Raw genomic sequence first — 27,542 nt, 5'->3', positions numbered from 1 at the left:
GGTGACAAATTCTTGCTGACGCTTGTTTTATATCACAGGCGACATGGCACACCTGGCAAAGTGGAAAGTTTCTGTAATGCTTTTACAGCATCACGGAAATCTATTTTGTGGATGTTTATAGTGGCAAGCATGAGATTGCTCTTAGTGAGAGCAAGCCACTTGCCAAATGCAGGTGGTTTAATAAGCCGCATTAATGTTAAAAACACATTAGTGTTAGAAAACAAAACAATAAAGAATGGTGCAAAATTTACCTTTAAATTTCTCTGTTTCCTGTGTTATTACGTAACCATCAAACCAACAGTTTGTGCCATTTCTGTTATTTTAAATAATAGTTGTGAAGTAGGGTTAAAACACAAAAAGAATTTGTCCATTATTTGTATGGGACATTTTGGAAAATTCTGGAAATTTTTAGTTCCTCAAAAGTTTATGGATCTTTGGCTGAATAAAAGCATCTGATTACATTTTTTTTTTTTTTGCATGAATACAGTGTCGACATAAAGGTTTTTCAATCCAGCTATGTGCGGCCATGAGAACAAAGCACAATTTCAGGCATCAAGTTTACTTTTGCTGCTTTGCAGAAAGCCACAAGAACCATGCACAATACATTGCATCTGACCATTCAAAATTGTGTTCAAAAATTTGCCACAGCATCTTTATGTTTGCTGGCTTGGCACTGCCAACCGAGGCATAATAACAGATCTGCCCCAGGGTTCAAGAACTGTATCCTTAGAATCCTTACTGAAAAGACTAATGTTGTTTCTGAGTAAGTTGCTGAGTAAGCCCGGAGGAACATTTGTCAGATCTTTGTGATTTGCAATAATTCATCACTGCAAGGTGTGGTAGGCATGTCCTCTCTAGTGTTCTGGTGAAAAAATATTTTGCTATGTCATTGCACTTCCGCCACTGTGCCTATTTTAGGACCCATCCTGTTTACTTTGTTTTGCCCTCGGTGTTGGTGTATGGGTACATCCTGCAAAGATTCTTTTCAGTTAGGTTTCACCTCTGACCCAGCTTCCTTGGACCTTTTGTTCTCTTGGATTCATGGCACAATGGATTCAGGTGCAGTGTTAATGGAAATAGTTTTTCTCTATATTATAACAACTTGTTTTTTTTTGTTTTTTTTTTAAACCTAATGAATTTCAGATGTTTCAAAAATCCTGGTTCCTGTACATCCTAACTAAGTAAGACTGACCAAAAGCAATTTAAAACATTATATCTAATAACAAATTACCAACTATTTCAGTTCATTTGACTACTGAATCTAAGTAATTCATGTATTTTATATGCATTGAATATTTTCAATGCATTTACAGGAAATGGACAGCTGTAATCTTTAATGCTTATTTATTAATAGTTATTTAAATTTCAGTAAATCAAGACAAGGAAGTCCATTTTTTGCCCATTCCCCATACTTTTCATCAATCTAAAATTTGCTTCCAAATATTCATATAATATTTGCTTCTAAAATTTCACAACCAGATATTGCGTTGGGTTTTTTTTTTTACACAAACTATTATTAAGGTAACTGAGGTGAACCCAGGTAACAGGACATTTAGTAAAATTGCCAGATTTTCCCGTACCACACTCCTCTGAAATCACCCTCTGTTTGGGGCCTTTCAGACAGTATGCAACTTCAGAATTTACCTGGCTGTGATGCAGGTATGAAAGTAAATAAACAGGGAACTATGAGTAACACAGATTTTTTTTTTAGCTTCATACCAGCGAAGAGGTCAGAAGCTAGAAGTGTTGGTCTACATATTTCCCTTGATTAAACTCTTTACATGGCAGCAAGCTCAAGGACTAAACAGCCTTAGATTTTTCCATGCTAGTTCATTTACACATGCTAATATCTGCTTTTTAGCCTCTGATAGCCAAAGAATACTGCAAGCAGAAACAATATTCAAAAGTGTTAGTCACATACTACTGATGAGTTACAAACTCATACAACTTAAGGTGTCTTAGTAAGACAAATAATTCATATTATTCTGATACTTATCAAACCATTCACTGAGACATTGTCATATCATCATATAGGTGATAAGTCAGATGAAATTTCCATTGGTTTGCATTGATCCTGACCTCTAAGGGGATGACTGAACACAAATCATATACCCCCTCCCTTTGTCACACCATAACAGAACTACAGACTTTACCTTTAATTTATCACCTATACATCTGTCATCTGTACAGGCTCATTTTGTTCAGTACATAAGTTTCAACCCAGAAACACACTCCAAAACGTTATGTACTTAGACTGAAACTAAATACACTATTTTTTTGTTCACACACTTGTTTAATTCCTCTTGGTGCTCTTGTAAATATTGTCTGACGAGCAGAGGCATGCTTCTGTCTGGCCCTCAGAGTGCACTCTGCATAGGGCAATATTTATCTTAGCACAAGCTGCTAGAGAAGACTGAAAAGAAGCACAAGAGGTCTATGTAAACACTTCAGAGGGATCTAAGATGACCCTGCAACACTTTACTGAAAAGTACCAGACCAGCGAGTCACCTCTGATTCAACAGCATTATGCTAACTGCAGATCAGACCAAAGCAGACAAACATCATATTTGCTTTCTAGTCATTCACGAGTGATTGACTAGAAAAGTGGGGGTTAAGGAGCAAATGCTGTATTACACCCTTTTCCACAGTAGTGCCGAACAATTGCCATAGAATTCATCTGATCTTGTGCTGTCTTGAATGGTGAGTGGCTGGATGTTTTTTTTTCCTTATCTGTTGTGCTGCTAAATTATGAGTAAACTATAGTGGCAATGGGAAAAACAGCCAGTCAGCAATGTTATCATAAGTCAATAGTCATCACTACACAATTTGATGATTCATGATATGGAGGATTTTAACTGTGTGAAGTTTTTTTGGATCGGGCAGAACAACATTTCATTCTCTTACTTAAACTTTGCAAAAAAAAAACTATGAATAGTTGTGAATTCTGAAAACTGTCATCTTGATGTCATTATGTCCAACCTCCGTTTTGCTGTCAAAAAGAAGAACCTACTTTACAGTGTCCATCTGTCAGTTTCCATTATATCTGCTCATTGCAATGACAATGAAACAAAATTAGGATTGAAAATGGGCATCAATTATGAGGGCAACAAGAGTGAAGGTGAAAAACATAAAAGCTGTGTGATGGGAATGTCTGAAACAGGTGAAGACTGAGAGCTCCTCTGGTTGAATAGTTGCAGGCTGACAGTGAGGAAGAATTCTACAATGATCTCTGTCTCAGTTAAGAGGAGGGTCATTAGCACAAATAATACAGACATCACTTTAGACACTTTAATTTGGTAATTAGGCCATTAATGGCAGCCAAACTTATTCTAAAGCTGAATGACTGTCACAGAGAAGTATGTGCCCTTAGCTTTTAGAATGGAACGTATATCTCGGCCTGGTGAGCACCTACTGCAGAATTTGAATCAGATAACTACAGTCTGTCTGCCACTTTCCCATGCTCAGATAAAGTCTTTTACTGGATGTTCTGTAGTTATAAAAGTGTCACTGATAACTCAGTAAAAGGAAATATGCATGATTACTGAGAAGTAGATGATTTATAGTTTTTTCAAACCAGTCCTGTACAGTCTGATGTGTTCTGCTGATAATTGTGTCCAAGACCCATCTACTTTCACAGAAAGGGGCAAAATGAATTGCCATGGCTGATGACCAACCACAGACTTTTTCATGCAGTCCTGTGGCATACATGTGAGACCTCATTTATCGTTTACTAACCACTGACTTCTTCACACAAAACTCTCTAATACAACTCTAAGACATGGAAGTGTAGAGAGCCTGATTCAATCTTCTTGAAGGTTGTGGCCAGAAAAGTGTAAAAAAAAAAAAAAAAAAAAAAGATCAGACATTCCATATCCTGTGGGTGGAGTGTCTGAGGCTGAGAGTAGATGACTTTAAAACTATAGAATTGTCAGTTCAAAGCAAAACAGCTCATATTTCTACAGCTCCTGAAAACCTTTTTAGTCATAGAGGTATTGTGATATAACAAGACAAGAATTCAAGAATTACAGACTTCCGTAATCCATCAGGCCCATTTGTAAATAACTACCAGAGTTCTGAGGTCTCTCTTAATAAGACGTTTCAATAAATATCCAAAAGGATTATAGGATTTTTTTATGTACTATCTAAAAACTGTCTTTCTAAGACAGAAAAAATGTCATTTTTTAAAAGAAATGAATTTAGTGCAATTCAGCACAGATTTGGTTGTGTTATGAAAGTGTATGTCTTACTGTAGCAACATTAGCATTATGTTTGAATTATATGTTAATTGATACTTAGACTAACCTATACCATATTACTACAGCTATCAAATGTAAATTAGAGTTGATACACAGAGAAAGATCAACCATCTGGTCTTTTTACCTGCCTGATAGGAACAACATGGGGTTATGCAGGGCAAGACGAACCCGCAATCTGATTGAAAAGCATTTGTACTTTCCTTGAAAATAATCTCAAAGCTTAGTGAAATTTAACTCAGTGGAATTTATTTATCGCCATTTCCATAATGAAGATACACATGTGCCACAGATGTGCCCGGATTCAGCTTATTCTCCTTGATGGTAATTGGTATCATATGGTGCCATTTGTTGAACTACTTTGCTTCCCAAAATTGAACAAGGCACTGCACAAGTGATGGCAGTGTGAGCCTATTTTAGTGTTACTTATGTGGTGAATGTGTATTATTGCAAGGATAAACAGCTGATGAAAGTTTATGTTGCTAGTCTTGTCTATGAACAAATGTGAATACAAATTGTGATATCTGATGCTTGTAAATAATGCAGCAATCCTTCTGACAGACAACTTAGTAATCTGGCAGTTCAGCTTTTGACAGCAAAGCAGACTAAAATGACTATATGGTTTTACATGCTGTCACATACTGCCTGAAGTAAAACATGAACACGATTCAAGGATCTTCATATTAAATAAAGGTTGTCTTTTGTCAAGGTCAAATGAATGCAGGAAATTTGTTTATGTGGAACACATTTTAGGGTTCTCTCAGTATTTGATTACTTTATTCTTACCAACCCCCACATTGAAACTATGTATAATTGTGTGTTTTGAAACCTTCTTCAATGTAAGGCATTGGGTAAACATTTTAAGGTTTGAAAAGTCTGCTTCATTGCAGTCATAGTAACTGTCACAAGATCTATTATGCATGCTGTGCCTAACATGAAGGTTGTCAAGCTCATATTATTTCTTCTGTCTAAGTACATTTTCATTAGGAATTACATGGCAATTTTACTGTCTCACTGCATTTGACAAGCTGTCATGTCAAATTTGCCTGAAGTGTCAGACCTGAGCTGCACAAATGCAGAACAACACAAGAACTATTTAGGATGAAATATGTTCTGCATTTCCACAGCTAGGTTATGCCCACTGCAACAACATTTCAATGTCTTACTCAGAGATCTGACATAAAGATTATCCATAAATGACAAATACATAAAATTATTGCTTCGCTTTGAATGCTTTGACCCTTTAAATCCTGGCAGTGATGTGGATACTCAAAATCAGCCAGAATACACAAAACTAAATAGAATTCTTAAACACATTTATATAAGATCTCCTTAGCAATACACCTTAAAAAATGACTTGGGTGCCTGAAAGAATTTCTTTTGCTTGCAAAGTTATATTCCACAGGAATACACTGTGCCACTTTAAACCAATTGGGGCTCCTGCAAAAATCTATCTGTCAACATAAAGAATGGCAAAATCAAAACAGTGGAAGCAGATCTCTGTTTGGCAACCACACAAAAGCCTGTGGGATACTATATACAGCATTAGGGCTACCAAATCAGATAAGACAAAGCATATTTGCTTTCAGATTCAACATCACAATTCAGTTGATCAATGATAACTTCTCAGTCAACAATGTCCCTCCTTTCTGTGCAGTCATTTGGTGGCTGGGCAGAATCTAACTAGGTTTTATCATAGGAAAGAAATATGGGAAGCACACAAGCTCTAAGAGTAGTGGGTTAAAATCTACAGGCTTGTTAGGTGTTGTTTCGTGTGGGTGAAAATATGCACTTTTTTCACTTTGGCCTGCTTTTGGCAGGCCTGGGATGACTCCCTCTGGGCCCAGACGCCTCTGTGTCTCTACCAGCAGGGTGAGGCCCGCCCTGATGGAAGAAAATCTTACCTGAAGCAGAACGTTTTTTGGCTGCTGCCCAGGCATCTTTAGCTAATGAATACAGAGAGTGCTCCAACCAAACAGCAGGAAAACAGAGGGAATAGCCTGGGGAAAAATTAGTTCCGGTGGGGGTGGGGAAGGGGTAGTTGGGATTTGGGGGGCACTAAATGTACTATTTTTGATTAGAAACAAAACTCAGTTTAGTCATATTAGAAGACTTAATTTATTATAATTTATTATTTAAAAAATAATTATTTGACTATATTAAACAAAGATCTTTATACCCTTACATCATTTAGCTGTCTCTATGCTTCTGCTTCAGTCTCATTAGTTGTTTTTTATACCAGAAGCTACTAAAGCTTGAGTCTTCAGATGGATAACTTTGACCTCTTTCAGTGCGTGGGTGTGGTAGAATGATACAGATGTTCTACTTGTTTCCACCCAATGACTCTAAAACCCAGTGTTGCTTCAGCTGCTGAGCATTAGCAGCTGGATGAGTTAATGGCTGGCTTCAGCCTGGCTGCTAACTACTGAGGGCAAGTTATGTTTCCTTAGTAATCAACAATAGAGACTTCTTTATCATACACATGTAGGCATTTGCATGATACTAAAAGAAAAAAAACATAAACCAAACAATGGGAAATAACATTTATCAAACAGTTTCATGTTCTATTTAAATGAAAGAAAAGGAGAAGAAAAACTGCAGACAAATCCAAATTCAAAGGATATAATGGATTAGATCTAGTTATCTAACCTAGATATCTAACTAGATCTAATCCATTTAGTTAAGTATACATGGTCTAGAGATATTAAAGAATACTCAGTGAACTAAAATTTTGCTACTAAACAAAAAAGCTCTACACATTAGCCATTATATTTTCTCCAGAGCTAAAAGAAGTTTTTGAGTGTAATATGTACATCTGCTTCCCCCATCTCCTCTGAAATATCCCCTAGTGTGTCGTGGGAAATTTAGAGCAAGCATGATCCTTTCATAGAACGCAACTGTCTTGAATAAGAAGGATTAGGAGGGGATTTCTCCCCAATGACTTGACCTGTTTTGTGCCAAAACCAACTGTTTGTATAGATGTACAGTATGATGTCAAATGTGCACGTGTTCAGAAAACAGAGCCACTCAACTCTAAAGATCTGTCTAAAGAGATCATCATGTCAGCAGACCTGATTCAGGCCTAGTGTCAATGACGGACCAGTGACTTACTGCAGTTTTCTTGTGCTTGTGATGATGTGTATGTGGCTCCATGCCACAGCATGTCACGAATAAGGCTTGTTTATTTCATTGGTTTCATGCCATCGTCTGAGTCTGTGATAAGATAAGATCCTCCCTAGATCCCCACTAAACTGAAAGAAGAAGGCCTGGGATGAACGTGAGAGCTAGGGACAAGTCCGTATCTGCTAGTGTGGTGTGCTGACCTTGTTACTCTTTGAAGCCCAAGCCAAGAATGCATAGTTTACATTGTGGGAAATTACCTGGGACACAATACTGATTTGTCCAAAGGCTGCACATTTGCTTAGATTTGTACCTTGTCATGAAGAAAGTGCTCACAACCTAATTTCGAAAGTCCCGAAGAAACAGCAAAAAACATTATTTTAACATCTTCCCTAAGGTTAAAACTTTTCTACATTTAACTCATGTGGAATATTATTAATAGACGGAGGAATGAAAAGATTTCTCATTCCACTGGACACTGCATGACATTGCTAAGACTTCATAGATGTCAGTGCCTGGCCTCTTCAGACTTTTCACTGACCAGTCACAAAGAAAGACATGAGTAATGAGGTATTATTAACATTTTTCATTTATCTTTTTTTATTATGTACTGCGTTGTCACCGGCTGCTTGTTGAATAATCATAGCAAACCACAGCTTGTACCTGAGAGGTTAAATGTGCTGCTGTCAGGAGCAATGTATGAGTAAATGCTCACGCTTTCCTTTCTGAAAAACCACGGTGGCCATACTGCACACTTCCACTGGGCTTGAAATTAGAGGGTGTATCAGCGTAAATGCAGACATGAGTTCTAAAAGCAGACATGCGTCTCTGCAGACAGAATGCCAAAATACACCAACTCTCTTCTGTCCAAACAAATCTCAGTTTCTCTTGGGCTTTGACCTCATCTCCATGAAAAACAAGCCTTAATTTGCAGAAACCACAATGCACTACTAAGCACAATATACACATCTTGCGAGGTCACTTTACCACGTTGTAAGACACACACTGTAAGGCCATGCATGGGTAGTGCAATAACAGGACCATTCACTTACACTCATTATTTGGCTGAATCACTAAACCTCCTCGTGTTCCAAGGCGACTGTCTGTCCACCATCAGTTGGGGGATTCCTCTGTTTACACAGTCATCCCTTGCTGTTTATTTTGCTGGTCACACACTTTTCTATAAACCATTGGGGCTTTGGAGTGTGTATGACCAGTGCTTTCCGACTGTCCTGTACTTGTCCTGAACACATGATATTAAGGGCACAGGCATGTTCCTAAGTCATACACTCATTAACAGTGGTATTTCCCTTCATCAGAGCAATCATTTTTTATTTAGTATTAGAATATCTCATATTTAATATGTTGATTACAATAAACCAAGGTTCCATTTTGTGGAATTACTGTAAGTACAAAATAAAAATCCAGAACTAAGTACTCTAACAATATCTTCAATCAGTTTTTAAAAAATGCCCTATCTGAACCACTCCAGCTATTCTGGTAGTGGAGGAGGCTCAATGGTTAAAGCTCTGGGTTATTGATCAGACTGTCAGGGGTTCAAGCCTCAACACTGTTGAGCTGCCACTGCTGGGCCCTTGAGAATGGCTCTTAACTGTATCTGCTCCAGAGGCTCTGTGTCCCCAGTTTCTCTACAAACTGGGATATGCACTGTGGCGTAATCTTTAAATGACAAATAGAGGCCTCTTCTTCATTTTGTTGAGTTTGACAGGCAAAGAATGACATGTGTATAAGCTAAAAGTTTGAATAATGCAGGAATGTTTTTCAAGCATTGTTTGACCTGCAGGTGTCCTTTTTTTGGAATGTGCCACTGTGTCTAATTTGGCTTATGGGTGTGCTCATTGGTAATGGCTAACAATATGAAATAGTAGGTGACCTTCAGAAAATTTCCAAAAGATAAAGTAATGACAAAAAAGACAAAATTCCATTTAAACTGATTATTACGTCTTTGTTTTTAAGCATCAAAAGGCAAGGACATATAAAGGTTCCAAAAGATTAAACTAAAAATATGCCCTGGTTGTTTCATAAAATGTATAATATTGCTCTGTAGTATGTATTTTCATTTTCTTTACACTTAGATGACTTCAGACATGTTCTTCTTGCCACGCTTAACTTATCTGCTGGTCTGGCTCCAAGCTGAGATGTGGGTACTGGCTGACACCATGTTTTCATTACGGTGAGCACAGATGTGCCTGTACATTGGAGACAACACATCTCGCAGTGCCTTGCCTGCACACTAGCTGGCGGAAGTAGTCTATTGACACAAGTTAATGTTTACAACTCCCACACATTTTTCTTTTCTTTTTGACTCTTCAGTTGTTGATTATGCCCAATTCCCAACACAAGTACCACCAGATTGCAATACTGCATGAGTGTTGTGAAGCAACATTATAAGACGAGCAGAATTTACTGGTAGGACATATATGTATATATTCATGCTGCTTGATGAAGAGTGCCATCAGTACACCTGGTATAAGAGACCATAAGGATGGTGAATCCACACAGGAAAGAGAAAACAGGAAGGGACTATCCCTGAGTCTGATGCTAGGATTAAACCGTGCATGCTGGGAATGGCATGCCTTTAAAAATGAGCGGAAGAAGAAAGGAGTGGGAGAAATGAAGCAGGAATGAAAGGGGGGAGCTGTCTAATCCCCTAAAGCATCCATATATTGCTCCCAACTCCTCTCCCACTGCTTGTAAATGGCTTGGAATGTAACATGTTGTCTTTGGACCCCATGTGTGTGGACTTCTCCAGTATGGAGAGATTTATGTGTGCAGACATTGCCTAAAGCGCCCTCATTTTGACTTTTAACTAGAGGCTTTGAAGCAGCAGCAGAGCCTTCTGGCATTAAAATAATATCACAGAGATGTACTTTCATTTCAAAGTAATTTATGTATTATATCTTCCTGGGAGTTTAGTTGTATCTCTGTCAGCACTCAAACTTGTGTGAATATTATTACAATGTGTCTCAAATCAGAGTGGGTTCTTCTGTTCTGTAATCTGTAAACTTTTTTTTCCACAAGCTTTTTAGTAGTATGTTTTAAAGCACCGCAATATTCTTTAGAAGTTAAAAGTTAGCTGTACAAATATATTATTCATAATTTCCACTTATTTTAATCTTGGAAATCTGCCACACAAGTTTAAGTTCCAACATCAAAATGATGGAAAAAAAATCCCCCAAAACCCATGAGACTTGATTCAAGCAAACTCTAAGGGAAAATGATGAGGACTTCCCAAACCCGCCCTATGCTCTATATAGGCCACAACTTCACTTATTTGAACTTTCCTCAAGTGTTAAAGAAAGTAACGCAATAATCCCAAACCTCTTGTTCAAATGACTACCAGGCAAACTCTATATCCTAACTCATCAAAACACTGCAAAAAAAACCCAAACAAACAAAAAAGACATCCTTCTGCATTTATTTGCCATATCTAATCTTTAAATCCCTTTTTAGTGCTAGCCATTCCGCCAAATGAAATTTAAGACGAGGAGAGGAGGGGCAACTTGGAAGGAAATCAAGTTAACAGTTTATGTATAAAAGCCACATGAATTCATCTTTACAGAAATCCCCTTGGCTCAGTCATTTACTGGGCCACTGTTAGACAAAAAGATAGTGTCCAAAGATGAAGTCAGAAAACAAAGTGAACGGGGGGCACAAGTAAAATTCAAACACTAGTATCTTTAATAACAAAAGTTCAGCTGACACAATAACCCAGCACCCCATGCATTTATTACAGTCACAAAGACTTTACTGCAAACATGGATGAAAGCCAGTGCTATAAATAATGTATATTCTTGGGTCAACTTACACTTTAGAAGAAACATACAGCTAGTGTCTTTAAAATAAGAATATTTCCCACTCTGAAAATATATCTGTCCTGTCGAAGAAAACAGTCAGTTCCAGATAGCCGGCAGCTGTACCCCTGACAGGAAGAGAAAAGTGGCCTGAGTCAATAGGCCTTCCTGTAATTTCTCTCCAAGTCTTCTCAGATATCGGCCATTAGGAGAGACAGTATTGATACACACAGACCACTGTATATGATTTGTTATTTCTGACTCTTTCAAGCCAATACCAAGATGAAACAATTAATTTTTTGTGTATGTCATGGTGCTCAATTCGGGTGTTATTATGGTCAATAGGATTGAATTCAAGTATTCATTTCTTTAACAAAAAAATCAGATATCTGATATTGGTCATCTAAATGATGATGTTGATTCCAATACACACAAATGTAAAAATTGGAATAAGGCAAACATAGATTAACATTAAATTATTATTTATTTATCATTATTTGTTTTTGTTTCAGTCCAACCATTAGAATGCATTTTAATGACTGAGGTCCAAAATTGACAACCCATTATTTTGAAGACTTAATAATAGCTGAAAATTTACTAAGTAATGTTAAAGAAACATTGTATAAATGTTGTCTTTTCATATTGATGACAAATGAGAGGGTAACAAGCTGAAGGGTAGAGTTGATCTTGATTTAGGCTGCTAAACCTGTAAAAGACTGCTTTTCAGAGAGCCAAGGAACCACAGTTGAGGAAGGGCCTCATTTAGAGAAAGAGAAGAAGGGAAAAAACAGAGCATAAATCCCTTTCTCAGGAAGATTAGTGGCTGTCCCTTTAGAGTGGGCTACGGATGGAGCAGCTTTTTTAAGCCACATTTTTCTCTACCAGTGGCCTGACCCTTAGTGCATTCCCCCATCCCCGGGGCCACTTGCCGCATGGCTGAGCAGAGTGCCCTCTGCCCCTGCCATCCCCCACCTACCTCTCAGATACTCACCAGGAGAGATAAGTGCCCTAGTATATCAAAGCATTAGAAGGCAACAAATGCCACAACCAACACATCTAGCCATTCTACTGAACACCAGCATAGATCTACATGCCAGCTAAGAACTATTTATTTTTGTATATTACTCTTTGGATGTCTTGTCATTCTACTGCAAAACCTACCAAAAATGTGAGAGACTGCATAGTGGAACACTTACACTAATATTACATAACTGAAATTTGATTTAAGCTAGTGTCAAGGAATGTTCTATGATGTAAAACAATCCTTCAGAGACTACCCCTGCAACTACCACTTTGACTACACATCTACCTTTCTAACTTCTGCCTTTGAGAGCATGCTGGCTTTAGTCATAAACTATTTGGAGTATCAGAAGAAATGCAGGTACTGATTCATTAAAAACACACATGCCCTGACACCTAACCATCTGGAAAAGAGCTCTGCTTTGAGCCAAATGTAACTTCAAACCTAAGTACCTTTGCCAAAGAATACAGTCTGTGAGATTGAAGCATGGGGAGTTCACAGCTGAAGTTCCAATAGAGCAATATGGACACATCATGCATAATCACAAAAGGACAATGTTCAGTTTGATGTTAATGTTGTGACCATTGTGGCAAAAGAATATCTAGAGTGTCACATTTCACAAATATCTAGTTTATATATGTCACTGATTTCAAAATGTATCCTCAATATTATTAAAGCAAGTGTAAATTAAAAACTAACTTCAACCATGCCTTTGAACTATGCATTACACTCTCCTCTGAAAGTATTAGGCTGGCAAGGCCAATTCTTTTGTTTTTGCTATACTTCGAAGACATGTGGTTCTGAGATCAAATGATGAAAACAAGTAGATAGATCAGAATTTCAGCTTTCATTTTCTGATATTTACATTTAGTTGAGTTAAACAACTTAGAATACTGCACCTTTTATTTGAACCCATTAATTTCTTAGATGATCAAAATCCAAAATAATGAAACATGTGACTCACACGTTTCTTGTTGAACAGTTTTGCCCTGTTAAATCGATTGTTTAAAAAATGTATAGCTCTGAATGCTTATGTTTTGGTAGATCCCTCAGTTTTGCCTGTGAAGGCAAACCAACATGAAGACCAGAACATGTCTTTGGGAGAAAATAAAGCCATACTGAAGCTCGAAAAACGGGAAGATCAGTCAGAGTTACTGCACAACTATTAGGCACAGCCAATACAACAGTTATAAAAACGAAAGACACTGCTGTACCAAGAACCAGGCATCAAGATGGTCATTCAATTAAAACAACAGCAGTTGACGACAGAAACACTGTCAAAAAGAACAGTCAGTGACATCACCAACAACCTCTACAGTGCAGAAATATAGAGGCCATACCACAGGATGTACTACACTGATCAGCAGTAAGGATCTGAAGGCCAATTTGGAATTTGCAAAGAAATACAGTGATCAGCCACAACAATTCGGGAACCAAGATTAACCACTACCAAAGCATCTGAAAGGCTAAAGTGTGGAGAAAGAAAGGATCTGTTCATGATCCAAAACATACGAGCTCATCGGTCAAGCACAGTGGAGTTATTGTCATGGCTTGGGCTTGCATGGCTGCTTCTGGAACAGACTCACTAATCTTCATTGATGATGTAACTCATGATGGTAACAGAAGACTGAATTCAGAAGTCTACAGAATCATTCTGTCTGTCAATTTACGAAGAAATGCACCCAATCTAATTGGGAGGACCTCATCATGCAGCAAGACAGTAACCCAAAACACATTGCCAACAACACAGGACTTCAACTAGGGAAAAGAGTGGTTCAGACTGGCCAAGTCAATCACCAGATCTTAACCCAACTGAGCAGCATGTCACCTCCTTAAGAGGAGACTGAAGGGAGAACCCCCCCAAAACAAACAACATCTGAAAGAAGTTATGGTACAAGCCTAAAAATGTATCACAAAACAAGAATGCAACAGTTTGGTCATGCCAGTCGGTCACTGTTTTGATGCAGTTATTGCAAGCAAATAATATGCAGCCAGTTATTATTATTAAGTGTTTATTTCTGTTCTAAACCATGTTCTAAATTGTTGAATGCATCTACAGTTAAATATCATGTAATGAAAGGATTATGTTTTTTCTTCAGAAAGCCAAACCAACTGTCAGTCATTCTCTAATGTTTGTAAATTGATCTCCGAACAGAAATGCAAGGACATACACATTGCTCAGAGCGAAATGAATACTAATTATCAGAACACATTCACAACGAACAACTTCTTTTAACAACATGGATTTGTTTGATATGTATATTTAAAATGTTTCTTATTAAATAAACAGAAATGCAGATGGTGAGCATTTTCAGTTTTCTTTTGGTGTTTTTATGAATTTCTTGATTTTAACTTACCATATTGTTTTAATACTTATCAGGTATCAAGGTAGATATTTTGTTATTCACTTTAACACGTGCCAACCTATAGCTATTACATACCTCTTGCAAAGCAGGGATTGCAGTCTTGTTGTTTATAAATGTTAATGACAGAAGAAACAGCTTGGAAACATATCAGATAAAACTATTTAATTAATCATTCTCTTATGCTATGGTGCTTTTTCTGGTACAATTCATATATATATATGATCTTAAGTCTAAGACCTACTAGAAAAGAATACAAATTAGCTGGTTTAGGTCAATAAAAATTTATCATTATTCCATCAGTGTTCTCCAGCAGGTCATCAACCCCCCATTAAAGTGTAATATTCTAACATGATAAACTCTATTATCAGTGTTATCTCTGGCAAAATACTGGCAAAATAAACCATATCCAAGCTCCAACAGAAGTACATCATCTTATTTAAACTCCAGAAGTAAGAAGCCATTCCTTCAGTCTCCTACCAGTGCAGTTTTGCATTATCATTTTTAATTGTTCATCTCTGCTTCTTGCGCTACATCATTCAAATTTTCCATTAACTGTTTAGTAACTCAAAGCTTATGATTCAATAATCCAGTTCAAAAATATTTATAATATTCATGTTTGTCTTTGTTGGCTATGGAGAGCCTGTAAAGCAATGTCCTATTTTCATCAGCTTCCTTAACAATTAATGAACATTGCCTTCGTATGGCAGGCCACCAAGCCCTTCATTAAACAGTAAAATACAAAGATATGAAAAGGCCATTAGCATTTCAAAGGTCTTTTGCCATTCTCATGTTTGTCAGAGGACTCTGATGGACGGTGTGGACCACTCTTCCACCAGCTGCTTAAGTAATTTATAACATTTATCCTCTGGGGGCAAGAACAAGGTCTTTCAACCTCGTTAGTCTGGTTTTTCATCACACATTCACTGACATCTTTTAAACATGTGCTACTTTTTCCCCTGTTGCTTTATTCTCTCTTTTTGACCATTGAGTCAAGTGTTAAATTGACAAACCTTTTGGAATGAGTCATGACTCAGTATCTGCTAACTGCCACATTAAAACAGTTTCCTCAGCCATACCAAGTTAACGGTTGTGTTAAAACTTTTGTAAAAGTCTTTCACAGAACTGCTGTCCTTTTTATACAATTGACAGGCTACTTTAGACAAGCTCTGTAGGGCTGGTTTCATTAAAATTGATATCTATTCTTGAAGTCACCTTTAAAACATTTGATCATCTCCTACTTACAATTTCATGCATGGGTCTGGCTCAGCTGAAGGTGAACATCATCTGAGCATATCATTTAAGACAGTTCTCTTACTTAATATTGATAAAGAGTAGTTAAGGTTTTCTGGTGAAATGTAGTATTTTTCAATAAGCTTTCACACCTCGTGACATTGTGGTGGGTGAGGGCTTCTTGGAAAGGTCAGAGAAGCTGCTAGCGTCCAGGCCTGAAGTCTTGCATTCCTTCTTCTCTGAGGCAGTCCTGGTTGTAGAATCCATGATGGGAATAGAGAGTCTGAGGAGGAGAAGAAGGTTAAACAATGTATATTGTATAGAGTCAGTGCCATCCTGCTGCTTACACACTGAATATCTATGCTCATAATGAGCCAAAAGCCGTATTATATTATATTAAAAATTATTATGAGAAGAAAACAAAAACAAAGGAGTGAATAACAAATAACTATGTGCTGTGCAGTAGGATTTTAAATATAAGTACACACAACAGGCCAAGCAAATGAAGAGAAATGCATCATTATTTCATCACTAACCGCATCCTCATTAATCACCATTAATGTCTATAGTTTAAAGTGATTAAATAGTCTACTGTAAATACTGTATAACCAAATAACAAAGATGCAGCATAGTGATTATAAAAAACGTATACAAAAGGCTTCGCCCCGGATCTCTGTCAATGCTGCACTCATACGGCATGCTGAGAGCAGATGACTTGGCAGTGTGCCGCTTGTTTAACTTTGTGAAACCTACAAGATTATCCTTGGTGCAGTGCAAACAAGTGGTGGTCAGGGACTGAAAAGAAGTCCCTCTTTGGAAGCTTTCAAGCACTGATTGAGTCTATCCATGGTGTTTGCTCTTTAGCTAATGTCTAAAGAACAGATGTTTCCAATGATTTAATTGGTCAAACATTGTGGTGTGCTAATGTGTGTTGTACGGAACATCCATAAATTTATAAGAACATTGCATACATAATATTTTCTAAAAACTATTGGTACTTAGAATTAAGTGGACAAAATGAAGTCACGCTATGTTCTTTTGATCCTCAAGTTTACAAGATGAGTAAAGCAAATATTAACCTACATAAAAGTCTGGAAGAATGCAGTTAAAAGGTATGCAGGCTAACAGTCAGTCATATGGCAGATGGTGAGGCAATAATTAAAGTACACCTAAAAGTGCAAAGAACGTAGACTTGTTGGCAAAATTCAAACCTTAGTGATCCAAATTGGATGGTATATGAGAATAGTTGCTCACTTTTATGGTGGACTTCACTGCCCTGAACTCCACTGCTAAAATGGGCCAATACATCACATGAGTTAAAAAGGAATTATTGCTAAATAATTTCCAACTGACTCAACTCTGTTCACCAAATGGATGATTTTACACAGACTGAGAAGTTGATTTAGAGTGGAAAAGACAGTCTGGTAAATCTTTGAAATAGTTGAAAAGTCATATGGACTTTTTTGGAAATTCATTCTGCACTGCAGTGAGCTTATTCTAAAATTATCCTGCATTTGGACTACATTTTACGGCCATGAACTGTACATACAGTCTGTGCTGTTGTAAAATGGCAAATGCAAATACAAATTTTCATATGGTCAGCATCTTTTAGGCAGAACATAGACCATATTCATCACCTCTCAGTGATGCCAGCTGAAGATCTAACTGCCAAGGTAAGCTGATTCGAGATGGGTTGTTGGCCTTGGATGACATCTGTTTCACTTCTTCTGAGCCAGAAAAGTCCGTTTGGCATTTTATGTCACTGACACCTCTTTGAATGTGTTTTTGAGGCTTTTAGGGCCTTTATAATAGCAAGGTACCTTTATATAACTGCTGATCTCGTGATTTCTCTGACATCAGTGAGTGACTGATGGTCAGTTATTATAGGCTGTACATACAGTGTAAAACACTTTCTCTCCAAGAAGGAGGAATTTCTCAACAGCAGAATCACTGGACAAGACACAGATTAATTTTTACCAAAATGACTCACATTCCTATTTGAAGGCCCCTTTCCAACAAGCAACAGACACCAGAAATTACAGTGGTATGGACTGATCTGGAACAGAAACACAGCACACTAGGAATCTTTGCTTTGGGAATTTGTTTCTAAATGCCAACAACACATGCCCATGTCATGCTGTAAAGAACCAAGCTGAGACTGACCCTTTGACATGGCTGAGATTTGATGGGACAGTACAGGTGTCAGTAACCGAGGTGACAGGTGGTAGTTAGGGTGAAAAAACATAAAGAGTGTACCTCTTTCATTCTGTATGGCTGCTATAACAAGTGCAGTGTGGGACCAAATCCATGTGTCTCAGTGCTATGGAACTTTGCAGAGTTGAGGGCTAATCCTCTGCATGAGTCTATGATCTGAGTCCCCTTATGCTACTGAGCCACATGGTTCAGCCACAAGTGCTGGATCAATAACCTCTTTCAGGGTGCCTGTATATAATCCAATCTTTGGAGTGACACAAATACATGTCTTCAGAACAGATTAGGAAGAGTTAGCTTTCACAAAGGTAATATAAACTATTTGGCTAGAATATTTAGCTTTTGTAACAAAATAAATAACTAAAACAATAAGCTTATTAATTATAATTAGATAAAAATAATTATTTATTTATTCATTCATTCATTCATTCATTTCATGGCCATAATCAACAGGTATGCTAGGGACTTTTAGTTTTGGATGAGAAATGACTAAAGCCAAAAAGCACAGAATATATCACCAACGAATGGACAGAATTTACAATATTATTATGACTTGATGCAATGCTGTAACATTATATAGTATAGCTGACTATTATGTTTTGTATAAACACTACAGTCCTTTCATCAATAGATCAAAAACAGGGATGGCAAATAAGGGCAAAGTACATCTTAGCACTCTCGGCAATAGGCAGTCATGTTTGTTCTGCAGCTTCATTCTACTACGACATCTCATCAGCTCTCAGTGCAATGCATACATTAAAGCAAATTCATAATTTTATATATATATATATATATATATATATATATATATATATATATATATATATATATATATATATATATATATATAATTTGAATGTATGATTTTTTTAATGTCTTTTCTACAGGACAAAGATGGTGCATCATGTTTGAATGTATGATTTTTTTAACGTCTTTTCTACAGGACAAAGATGGTGCATCATGTTTCTTCTAGGAAGTCAGTGACCCTAGAAGTAGGTCAGGCTAACTGAAGTTTCCTGTCATTAAGTCATTCTCAGACAAAGACAATTCTTTGTTGAGCTGTTAACATTGAATCATATGGAATGCCTAAAGAAAATATGGGTACTAGTGTCTAGTGGCAGTTTTCGTCCAGTTGTTTCAAAACCAGGGGTCAGAAACATTTTACTTCAATGTCCTTTCCATTTTGGTTCGTTCTGAACAGGACAGATATTTTCACATTCTTGCATCGAAGTTCTATGACCACTACTGAAACGGATTAGATTATATGGCTAATAACATTAGAAAATAAGGTTAATAACATGCTTTATATATGATAGACTATGCTGCTTATATGATGCATTTAAACAGAGGAAAAAGTATATTTATTGTTACATCTTCTGAGCATCCTTCTGCTTCACAATTTGATTTGCTGCTTTCATATGAAAAATATTTTTAACATGAATTTTCCTGCTGTCTCACAATCCTCAAACGGTAGCCATGGCATGCAAAAAGTGATGAATTCAGAAGAGTAATTTAGGCCTATTTGGAAAAAGTTCAGGTTTAGTGTCATTCACACCATTAATTTAGAGTTTAGAGACCAACTTAGTGTCTTTTCAGTGAAATTATTTTCAGGGAAAATTTTAGTTTGTTTTCATTTTCTAATGCTTAAAACATTATATTGAACTAGATTCGGTTTTAAAAGACTTGCAACCATCCTATAGACTTACTGACTTTACTTACAAATCATTCAAAGATACTACACCAGATTTTACCAGAGGTATGGCTTGAAAGTATTACAGGAACTGATATTGAAGTATTGCTACTTATTCTTCATCTTATACATCACTCAGTCAGATGAGTCAGTCTATAGACATGCAGTTATTTCCTTTGCAACAAGAAGGAGATCCTTTCTGTTTATTTAATGCCAGTCCTAACCACTGTGGATGGTCTATCAATACGGTCTTCCTCCTGTCAGTAACAGCATGAAAACCTTTAATTTAATCCACTTTTTACAAGCCAGCATTTTCCCTGCCGTATATTAGTGGTTGGAGTAGTATATTATGTCAAAATAAAGGTTTTAAGGAGTTATATTTTATGGAATTCCAGAACACACACCCAGACTATGTCCTTGAGAAGAGATACTAAATATACTGCCAAATTAGAGATTTCAGTTTAGCTTTTGCCATTCATTCCACTTCATTTTGGCTGCTGAGAAGCAATATTAACATTCAGCTGTGTAGCTCTGCTTAGAAATGTTCAGCAGTACCAATCCTGGAGTGCATTTCCAAGTCAGTAGACCTGCTACTTAAGTTCACAAAACCAAAAAGGTTTTCATCAGATATAGCCAGACAAAGGTAGATATGAAGGCTTATTAAAGACAGATGTGCTACATGCTAACAGCACATGCATAAATCCCTACTACACAAGCAAGCTTTGATGAGTTAGCATTTGGAATCCATCTGTAATATTACTGACCTCTGAAGAGGGGGGAAAAAACTAAACAAATGAAAAAAAAGGTCAAAAGACAACCAGCATCGAAAGGATGAGTCTGCCCTTCCCCCACCAGGCCCACATAAAATGCAATATCCTGTGGTTGAGCTCTATGTGCCCCTTCAATCTAAAACAGATGTTAGCTTCATAGCCTACACGTAAGCATGAGCAGGAATACTTCACTGCAGTGGCTGCAGGAGAAACACAGATATGTGTTTTAAGGTGTTAATGAAATCATCATGACTTAACTTTGTGCTACGAACAAGTTTCAAAATAAAGTTAAGCTCGTGTTAAGCTAATGCTGTGTGAGACTCCGAGGTCGCAGCTGTCGATTGTCACATTACAAAGCTCATGAAAGAATTTGTTTCCTCTCAGCACCATTTGCTTGGATCACTAAAACCAAGTGGTGTTGTTAGCACTTTCCTGTCACAACCTCAGCTGTCATTCCTGTCACCCTCAACCACTCTTATTAACAGGATAGTGTAATACTATAAATATAGGTAAATATAGGTTTATGAAAACAATGCAGGAAAGCAATTAATTAGCATTGTGAATCCCAACCATGCAACTAAAAAGTAGCTAGGAATATAGTGTCAGGGAAGGTTTAGTATTCTTTATTCAGTTTCACAAAAGTCACTAAACTACTCATTCAGACCTTTGTATTGGCCTATGCTGGGGAATGGGATAGAAAACAAACCAACGGTTTTTGGCTTGATTTCTGTCAAACCTTTTTCCACTCCTCAAAACATTTCTTTATTTACAACATACCCAGTTCTTTTGGGTTGTCTTTGGAAATATATTCAATGTTACAGTTAACTAATGAAGTAAGTTAAAAATAAGTGTGAGAAACATAGCTACCAAAACCTGACTGGATAAAATAGACTGGTACAGCTAGCATGGCCAGTATGATCGTTATGCCAATATAAGCTCTTTTCTTTTCCACCATGAATTTGGGAGAAATTAATAAGCGATTAAATAATTAACAAAGCTTTAGTAGCATAGTTAGACTATAATAGTTAGAGTAGGCGGGCTATATGAAAAACTCTGTAAACTGATCATTTATCTCAAAAGGACTTAAAGCTCATCCTTCACTAATACTAGTCAATTAGCAAAGCTCAAGATGTCAGATTGCATTCTGAAGATTTATCAACACTGTCACCATGGGCGAGTGTAATTTACCACTCAGTGTGAGACATCCATCTGTCTGAGTTGTGAGTCAGCACTGTGTCAGCTGGGAACAGGAAAAGAGGAGCTGTGCAGTCTAATGCCATATGCGTGGGACTAGAATATACCAGTTGTTTGACACCCCTACGCCATATAGTCTTTGATCTGATCACCTACAAGCCAGCTGCTCTAAGAAGGTGTCTAGTTCAGCACCCTGAAGCATGAAAACCATAAGGAAAGTGTGGTAACCTCACCATGTGGCGCTTTTTCTAAACCCTAAAATCTTGTTCGTTACTTCTCAGAGAGGAGTGCAGTACACACTGTAACGAGCTACATAATTTAGTTACACTTGGTGTTGACAGATGATGACAGGATAGCAGATGATCTTGATATTACTGGGTATAATGAATGGATTCCTTAGTGAACGGCCTTAGCCCGGCAAGGGTCCAGCACAGCGTTCAGCAAAAGGCCATAAGAGGGAGTGAGTGTATGCGTGTCAGGGAGTGGGACGGCCTGATTGCTAAAGACTACCACATGGCTTCTCCTTGCTCAACACGTACAACTCATCTTCCATGGCTAGAGAGGAGTCTGTGGCCTGGCAGGGGTTCAACACTCCTCTCAGATGCTCCTGCTCATCCTTTGGAATATAATGGGGAGATCCATCCGCCCACTCCATTCCTCGTGAGTCAGGTTTGGGCTATGGGAGGCCACCCGATAAATCACAACTGGCTTACATTGTCTGCTGCACTTCCAATAATCCTGTCTTGGAAGCAAAAACAGAAGATTTCCCTTAAGAAGCTTTTACCAACCTGCCCAAGGGCTCTGCGTAGTTCAGAATAGGCTTCTGCATCAGATTAGCACTGGCAACAACCACTTGGAACAGTGTGCCATTGTTTGAGTCCATTTTGGTGAGGGGAAAGGAAATCAGCAAAGCAACATACAGGCCATGAAGGTGTCACCATGACCATTATGATTATGATTATGATTATGATTATTATCTTGTCACCGCCGAATGTAGTTAAGTCTTGCCCAGGTGAGAAAGAACAACATGTGGTTGTACTTAACCTTCAGGAATAAATTATTTCGTATATATGATCTGATCCAAATATATTTATGTACTTTACAATACACAGCAAGCCTCTAAAGAATCAAAATACATATTTTTCACACACCACAGTTTATGACACAATTATATATGGTGCTAAAAGTTCACTGCCTTCACCTATATCCTCATCACTCTCCTTGATGAGTCAGAAGTTAAGCAAATGCAGTGTTCATACATTAGCTCATTCGAAAGTTTGTCAACCCAAGATTTACTGTATGAATGACTGTTCTCATAGTTTAAAAATAAGCTACACTGCAATGCATTTCCTTCAATTGCTCAAAAAGACATATCATTTTGGTAAAGTATAGTGTTTACTCTTGGTCATGTAATGAAATCAATCCATCCTCCACACACACTGCCTGGTCTTCATATGAATCACAGGTGGATGTGTGTTTTGGGAACAGAGCTTTGTGGACAGAGCATTCTCAGATATGCCAGATTATATAAAAAAAAGGTTTAAACAGTGTGATTTCATCTTCTGGTTTCATTTGTACTGTGGGAGACCAGAATATTAAAGAAATCAAGGAAGAGAGAAAGGAAAATGGTGATGGAATATTTATTCAATTCACAGATGGAATATTTATTCAATAGACTATAAAAATGCCAAATTTATTCCTCTGGTACTCATTTTCAGAATTTTGACTAGTGTCCACTAGTTAGAGTAAAGTAGTCAGGGAAAAGTAATCTTCACCTACTTTTACCTCTTCATTTTTTCAACAGGCTCTAAACATGCTAAGACATGTAGGCTATGCTTTTGTTATCATATGATATTATTTCTAACATTTAGCTGTGCTAAATTCATTTATACCTCAGCAATATTTAATTCTCATGTTTGATTGGTACGAAATTGAATTTTCTATAGTATTGTCCGCTGCAGCTGCAACTTGTATGGTGTCAGTGCCACATAATTTAAGTACAAAGGATGGCTAAAAAGCAAAGAGGCTTTCTGTAAGGAGACCTTATTTAACAATGACGGAAGGAGTCTCCATTTTTTAAGTCAGAGCTGTTCCTTTTTTTCTACCATGGGAAAGAGAAAAAAAGAGATGCTGGTAAAGGACTATTTATAGCAATTATTTATAGCTGTTATAAGTAAAGGACCTGGAACTTCTATCAAACTGATTATTTCTTAACAGCATGTACCATCATTTTTTATTTCTTTACCTAAAGCTTTACCTAAAACAAGAGTGGGTTAAAAAGTATGAAGAATCCTTCACAGCACCGAAAACTGGACATAATGTGGTCTTAATTAACCCCAGCTACTCATGTGAGAATGAACCAGATGTCTAGAAGAGCCTCTGAGCGGTCACTAAAATGCTGGAGTTGTACTATGGCCTAATGGTCAGTGCTAAAAGCTAAAAAGTTCCCTCTGAGAGCATAAAGACATGCAAGGAGTTGGCACTCTTCGCACTTCAGTTTCCTCAACTCCAGCATCTGTAGCTTAACTCTCCACTAAGAACCCCACAGATTTGAACAAAAACACTGCTGTTTTACTGATCACTTGAGGTCCCATCAATTCACATGGAGATACAAGTGTACTTCAGCTACTCCTCACAGTTTCAGCTAATAGATTTGAGATCTGACACTAACATTGTCCCAGACACAAGGACTCTGTGAGCTCATGGACACCCCTCCTTAAAATGTGATTGGACACTCTGAAACTCACAATGGGCAGGGATTACACTTATGCTAGCTAGGTTTGAAATCTCCATGGGGCTGATGGTTGATCAGAAGCCAATATGTTACAGGAATAGAAATATGACACCATTTCTTAGGAAGTGGCAAGCTGTTTTTGTCTGATTGATCAATTTTTAAATACTCAAATTATTTACAAGCAATTACACTCCAGTGCCTCTGTACTTTCCTTTTCAAATTTGCATTATAGAATCTTTGATTGACACAAACAGGAAAAGAACACAAAGTTCATTTCATCTTGCCAAACTTTGCGGTCAAAGCACCCAAACCCAAATAGTTAAAACATAACAACAAAGCCACAACAACAAATAAAAACCTAAAGTCAATGGATGGGAGTAACTGAACAAATGTTTGGAGTGAGTCAGCATGAAGGAACTTTTGGCCATTCATGCTGATGATTATTTATTTATATTTTATGAATGGTACAGTCTGGGACATAACTTGCATGAGCAGATCTGTAGCATGCTTAGAGAACAAACATAACAGAGAGAAGATGTGGATGATGAACCAACTCAAATCCTTATAAGGTTTTAAAACTATGCTGATATATATATATATATATATATATATATATATATATATATATATATATATACTATTTTAAAATATAGTACATGTTGATATATTTTAATCAGACAGATGATGAATTGCGATGAATAATGGGCTTATGGTTATATATTACACTTTAATTAGTAATTATATGTAAAATATCCTTTCTTGTTCATGATAAAAGTATAAGAAAAACTGGCAGGCAAGCACACAATCTAATTTATTTATAAATCTGCTTTAAGTCATATATCTTACTGGTTTCATTTAACTTTATAATACCTTGTAGCCTTGTTTACTGTTTATTAGTTATTCAGATGTTTTTGTTTTTTTGTTTTTTTTAACTGTATGAGCCCTCTATAAATGCATAACCTCATCTTTCCCATTATGTTAATACTTTTGTACCCTCTGTGGCCCCATGAAAAAGAAATCCTAGAATCGCCTCTATGACAGTAATACTACACTTACATGATGACTAGGTCTAGCTTCTTTAACACACATTTTTTATTTACAGTAAACATTTCAGCTCTCTAAACACTGGATTATGTCATTACTGTTTTAAGTTTAAGTTGAACAATGTGAACTGCTTGTGTGCTGTGTACTGGTGACCTGTGGTAAAATTAAGGTCACTTTAAATAGATCCTTGAAAGTCACCTTTTTCAAAGTATTTCTACTAATTCAATTCAAAATAAATGTACATTAATAGATTGGGATAACTCCAAAAAATATGAGGATTAAAAACAACATGCCTCACTTATGTTTTCTCTGTTTTTGTAATCGGATGCATCCCAACATTTTTTATCAAGTGAAGTTAGTTAGTGGAGAACATTGCCAGGCTACACGAAACACCAAAAGAGGTTCACTATTTACACTTAAAAACAATATGATGAAATAAGTAAAGTGCAATGCACATGATCTAAAGACATCACCTTTCATTGTTTGCTTTGTGCACATAAAGTGAAGTTCTGCACTTCAGCATGAGAGACTTTTCACTAAGCTGTCACTTGCATTTTCTACACCTCCTCTCATACTGCCTAGTGGATCGCATTCATGTTTGTTTTCTAAGGTTCCCTTTTACTGTGTTCATTAAATTTTACACACCAAAGAGAGAAGGAACGAGAGAGTCTTAAAGTAATGCACAGAAAAGCAGGCCTAAGACATGAAAGTGATGCAGCCGTCCCACGTCTCAGAGGCTCATGACCGGAGACCAAGCGGGGCTGAATAATCTGAATAGCCCATCATTTCTTTACACCCTTTCATTCGCTCTGTCTCTGACTGTTGGAACTCCTCATTCCACACAATAGCAAATTCACTAAGACCTTTCTTCTTATGCTAATGGTCTCAACTGGGCATCACATTAAATTTAACACACGCAACACACCGCCGAACACACATACACACATTCAGTGTGTTGCTTTCACTTGAAATTGTGCATTAGAACTCAAATAAACATCCATTTTACAGAGATAGGGATCTATTGCACAGTATAATGCAACTGCGACTGCAAGCTTAAGAACAAACTTGGTGCACTGTGGCAGCCATGCGTCTATAATAACGGGGTGTTTCATTTTTAGTTTAGATTTAGAATGCTTTGGAATGTGTCTACAATGATGTTGTACAAACCTGATTTGCACAGTTGTGTGAAGAACCAACAAACACAGAGAGAGAGAGAGAGAGAGAGAGAGAGGTAGGGAGAGAGATACAAAATATGTATCAGTTGTGAAAGAATAGCTCTCCAGCAGTTCACATAATGTGCAGATGTGTTATTTGTACATCAGTACAACAGGCTGCATGGTTTACAAACTGGCCTACGAGAAAGTTGCGCATCAAAGCAAACTTCAGCGTGTTAGTTTCCTAAAAGTATAAAAGTGTAAGTGAGTTAGTGCGTAAGAGAGTTGAGCTCACCTCGCTCCGCGGACAAAGTTTGCTGTAAGTTAAATCTGATCAGAAGCAGATCTCGGGTTCTCGCTTGTAAGCTGAACTGAAAATCCACTCATCTTCTTAAATCTTCAACACGCAGGGTTAGTACAGAGAACAGTGCGGTTCTTCAGCTCGATCTTCATGCCTTTCCCCGCAGCGGTAAACTTCTGCAGTCCATCATGCACACATCGCGCAAGTTTTAAACAGTTAGCCTGTGAAAGAGATGCGCTCTGTGTGTGTGTGTGTGTGTGTGTGTGCGTGCGCGTGCGTGTGTGTGTGTTTCGTCCTCCAAAGGAAAGTTGCTACGTTTAAAAAAAAAAAGTTTTCTGAGCGGAGTCTGAGCCCGCTGTGCAGTGCAGCAAGCAAGATGTTGGAGTAGTTTCCAGTCTTGCCCTCCCCGTATCTCCCCCTCTATCTATCAGCCCCTTCCGCAGAGTTTTACCCCTCGCGCCTTCACGCTCCAGACACACACCAGTATCAAAACACTTTATAGTGAGACTCGGTGCCGTACAAAGTGGTCGTATGCGTTTTCACACGTTGCCTCAGTCGAAAAAGGGAAGGTTTTATGCGGTTTTCTGTGCTAAAATATGGCTGATACACTTCACTAACAGTGGCTAAAGGGCTAATAGT

The 27,542-nt window shown here is 37.4% G+C and overlaps 1 protein-coding gene across 1 annotated transcript in view; it reads right to left on the bottom strand.

Moving 5' to 3' along the window:
* The window catches only part of gli2a (GLI family zinc finger 2a), a 58,053-nt gene extending 30,751 nt beyond the window's left edge, over window positions 1-27,302 (bottom strand). The window contains exons 1-2 of the mRNA XM_058393285.1: window positions 26,898-27,302; window positions 15,958-16,088 (exon numbers count right to left, since the gene is read on the bottom strand). Of these exons, the coding sequence (XP_058249268.1) occupies window positions 15,958-16,072 (115 nt within the window). The 5' untranslated portion in view covers window positions 16,073-16,088; window positions 26,898-27,302. The remainder of the gene's footprint in view (window positions 1-15,957; window positions 16,089-26,897) is intronic.
* Window positions 27,303-27,542: the final 240 nt, after the last annotated feature.

Source organism: Hemibagrus wyckioides, linkage group LG06 (assembly GCF_019097595.1).
Source record: "Hemibagrus wyckioides isolate EC202008001 linkage group LG06, SWU_Hwy_1.0, whole genome shotgun sequence".
Lineage (NCBI taxonomy): Eukaryota > Metazoa > Chordata > Actinopteri > Siluriformes > Bagridae > Hemibagrus > Hemibagrus wyckioides.
Note: the sequence above shows the minus strand (reverse complement) of the source record. Positions and strands in the feature narration are given on the sequence as shown.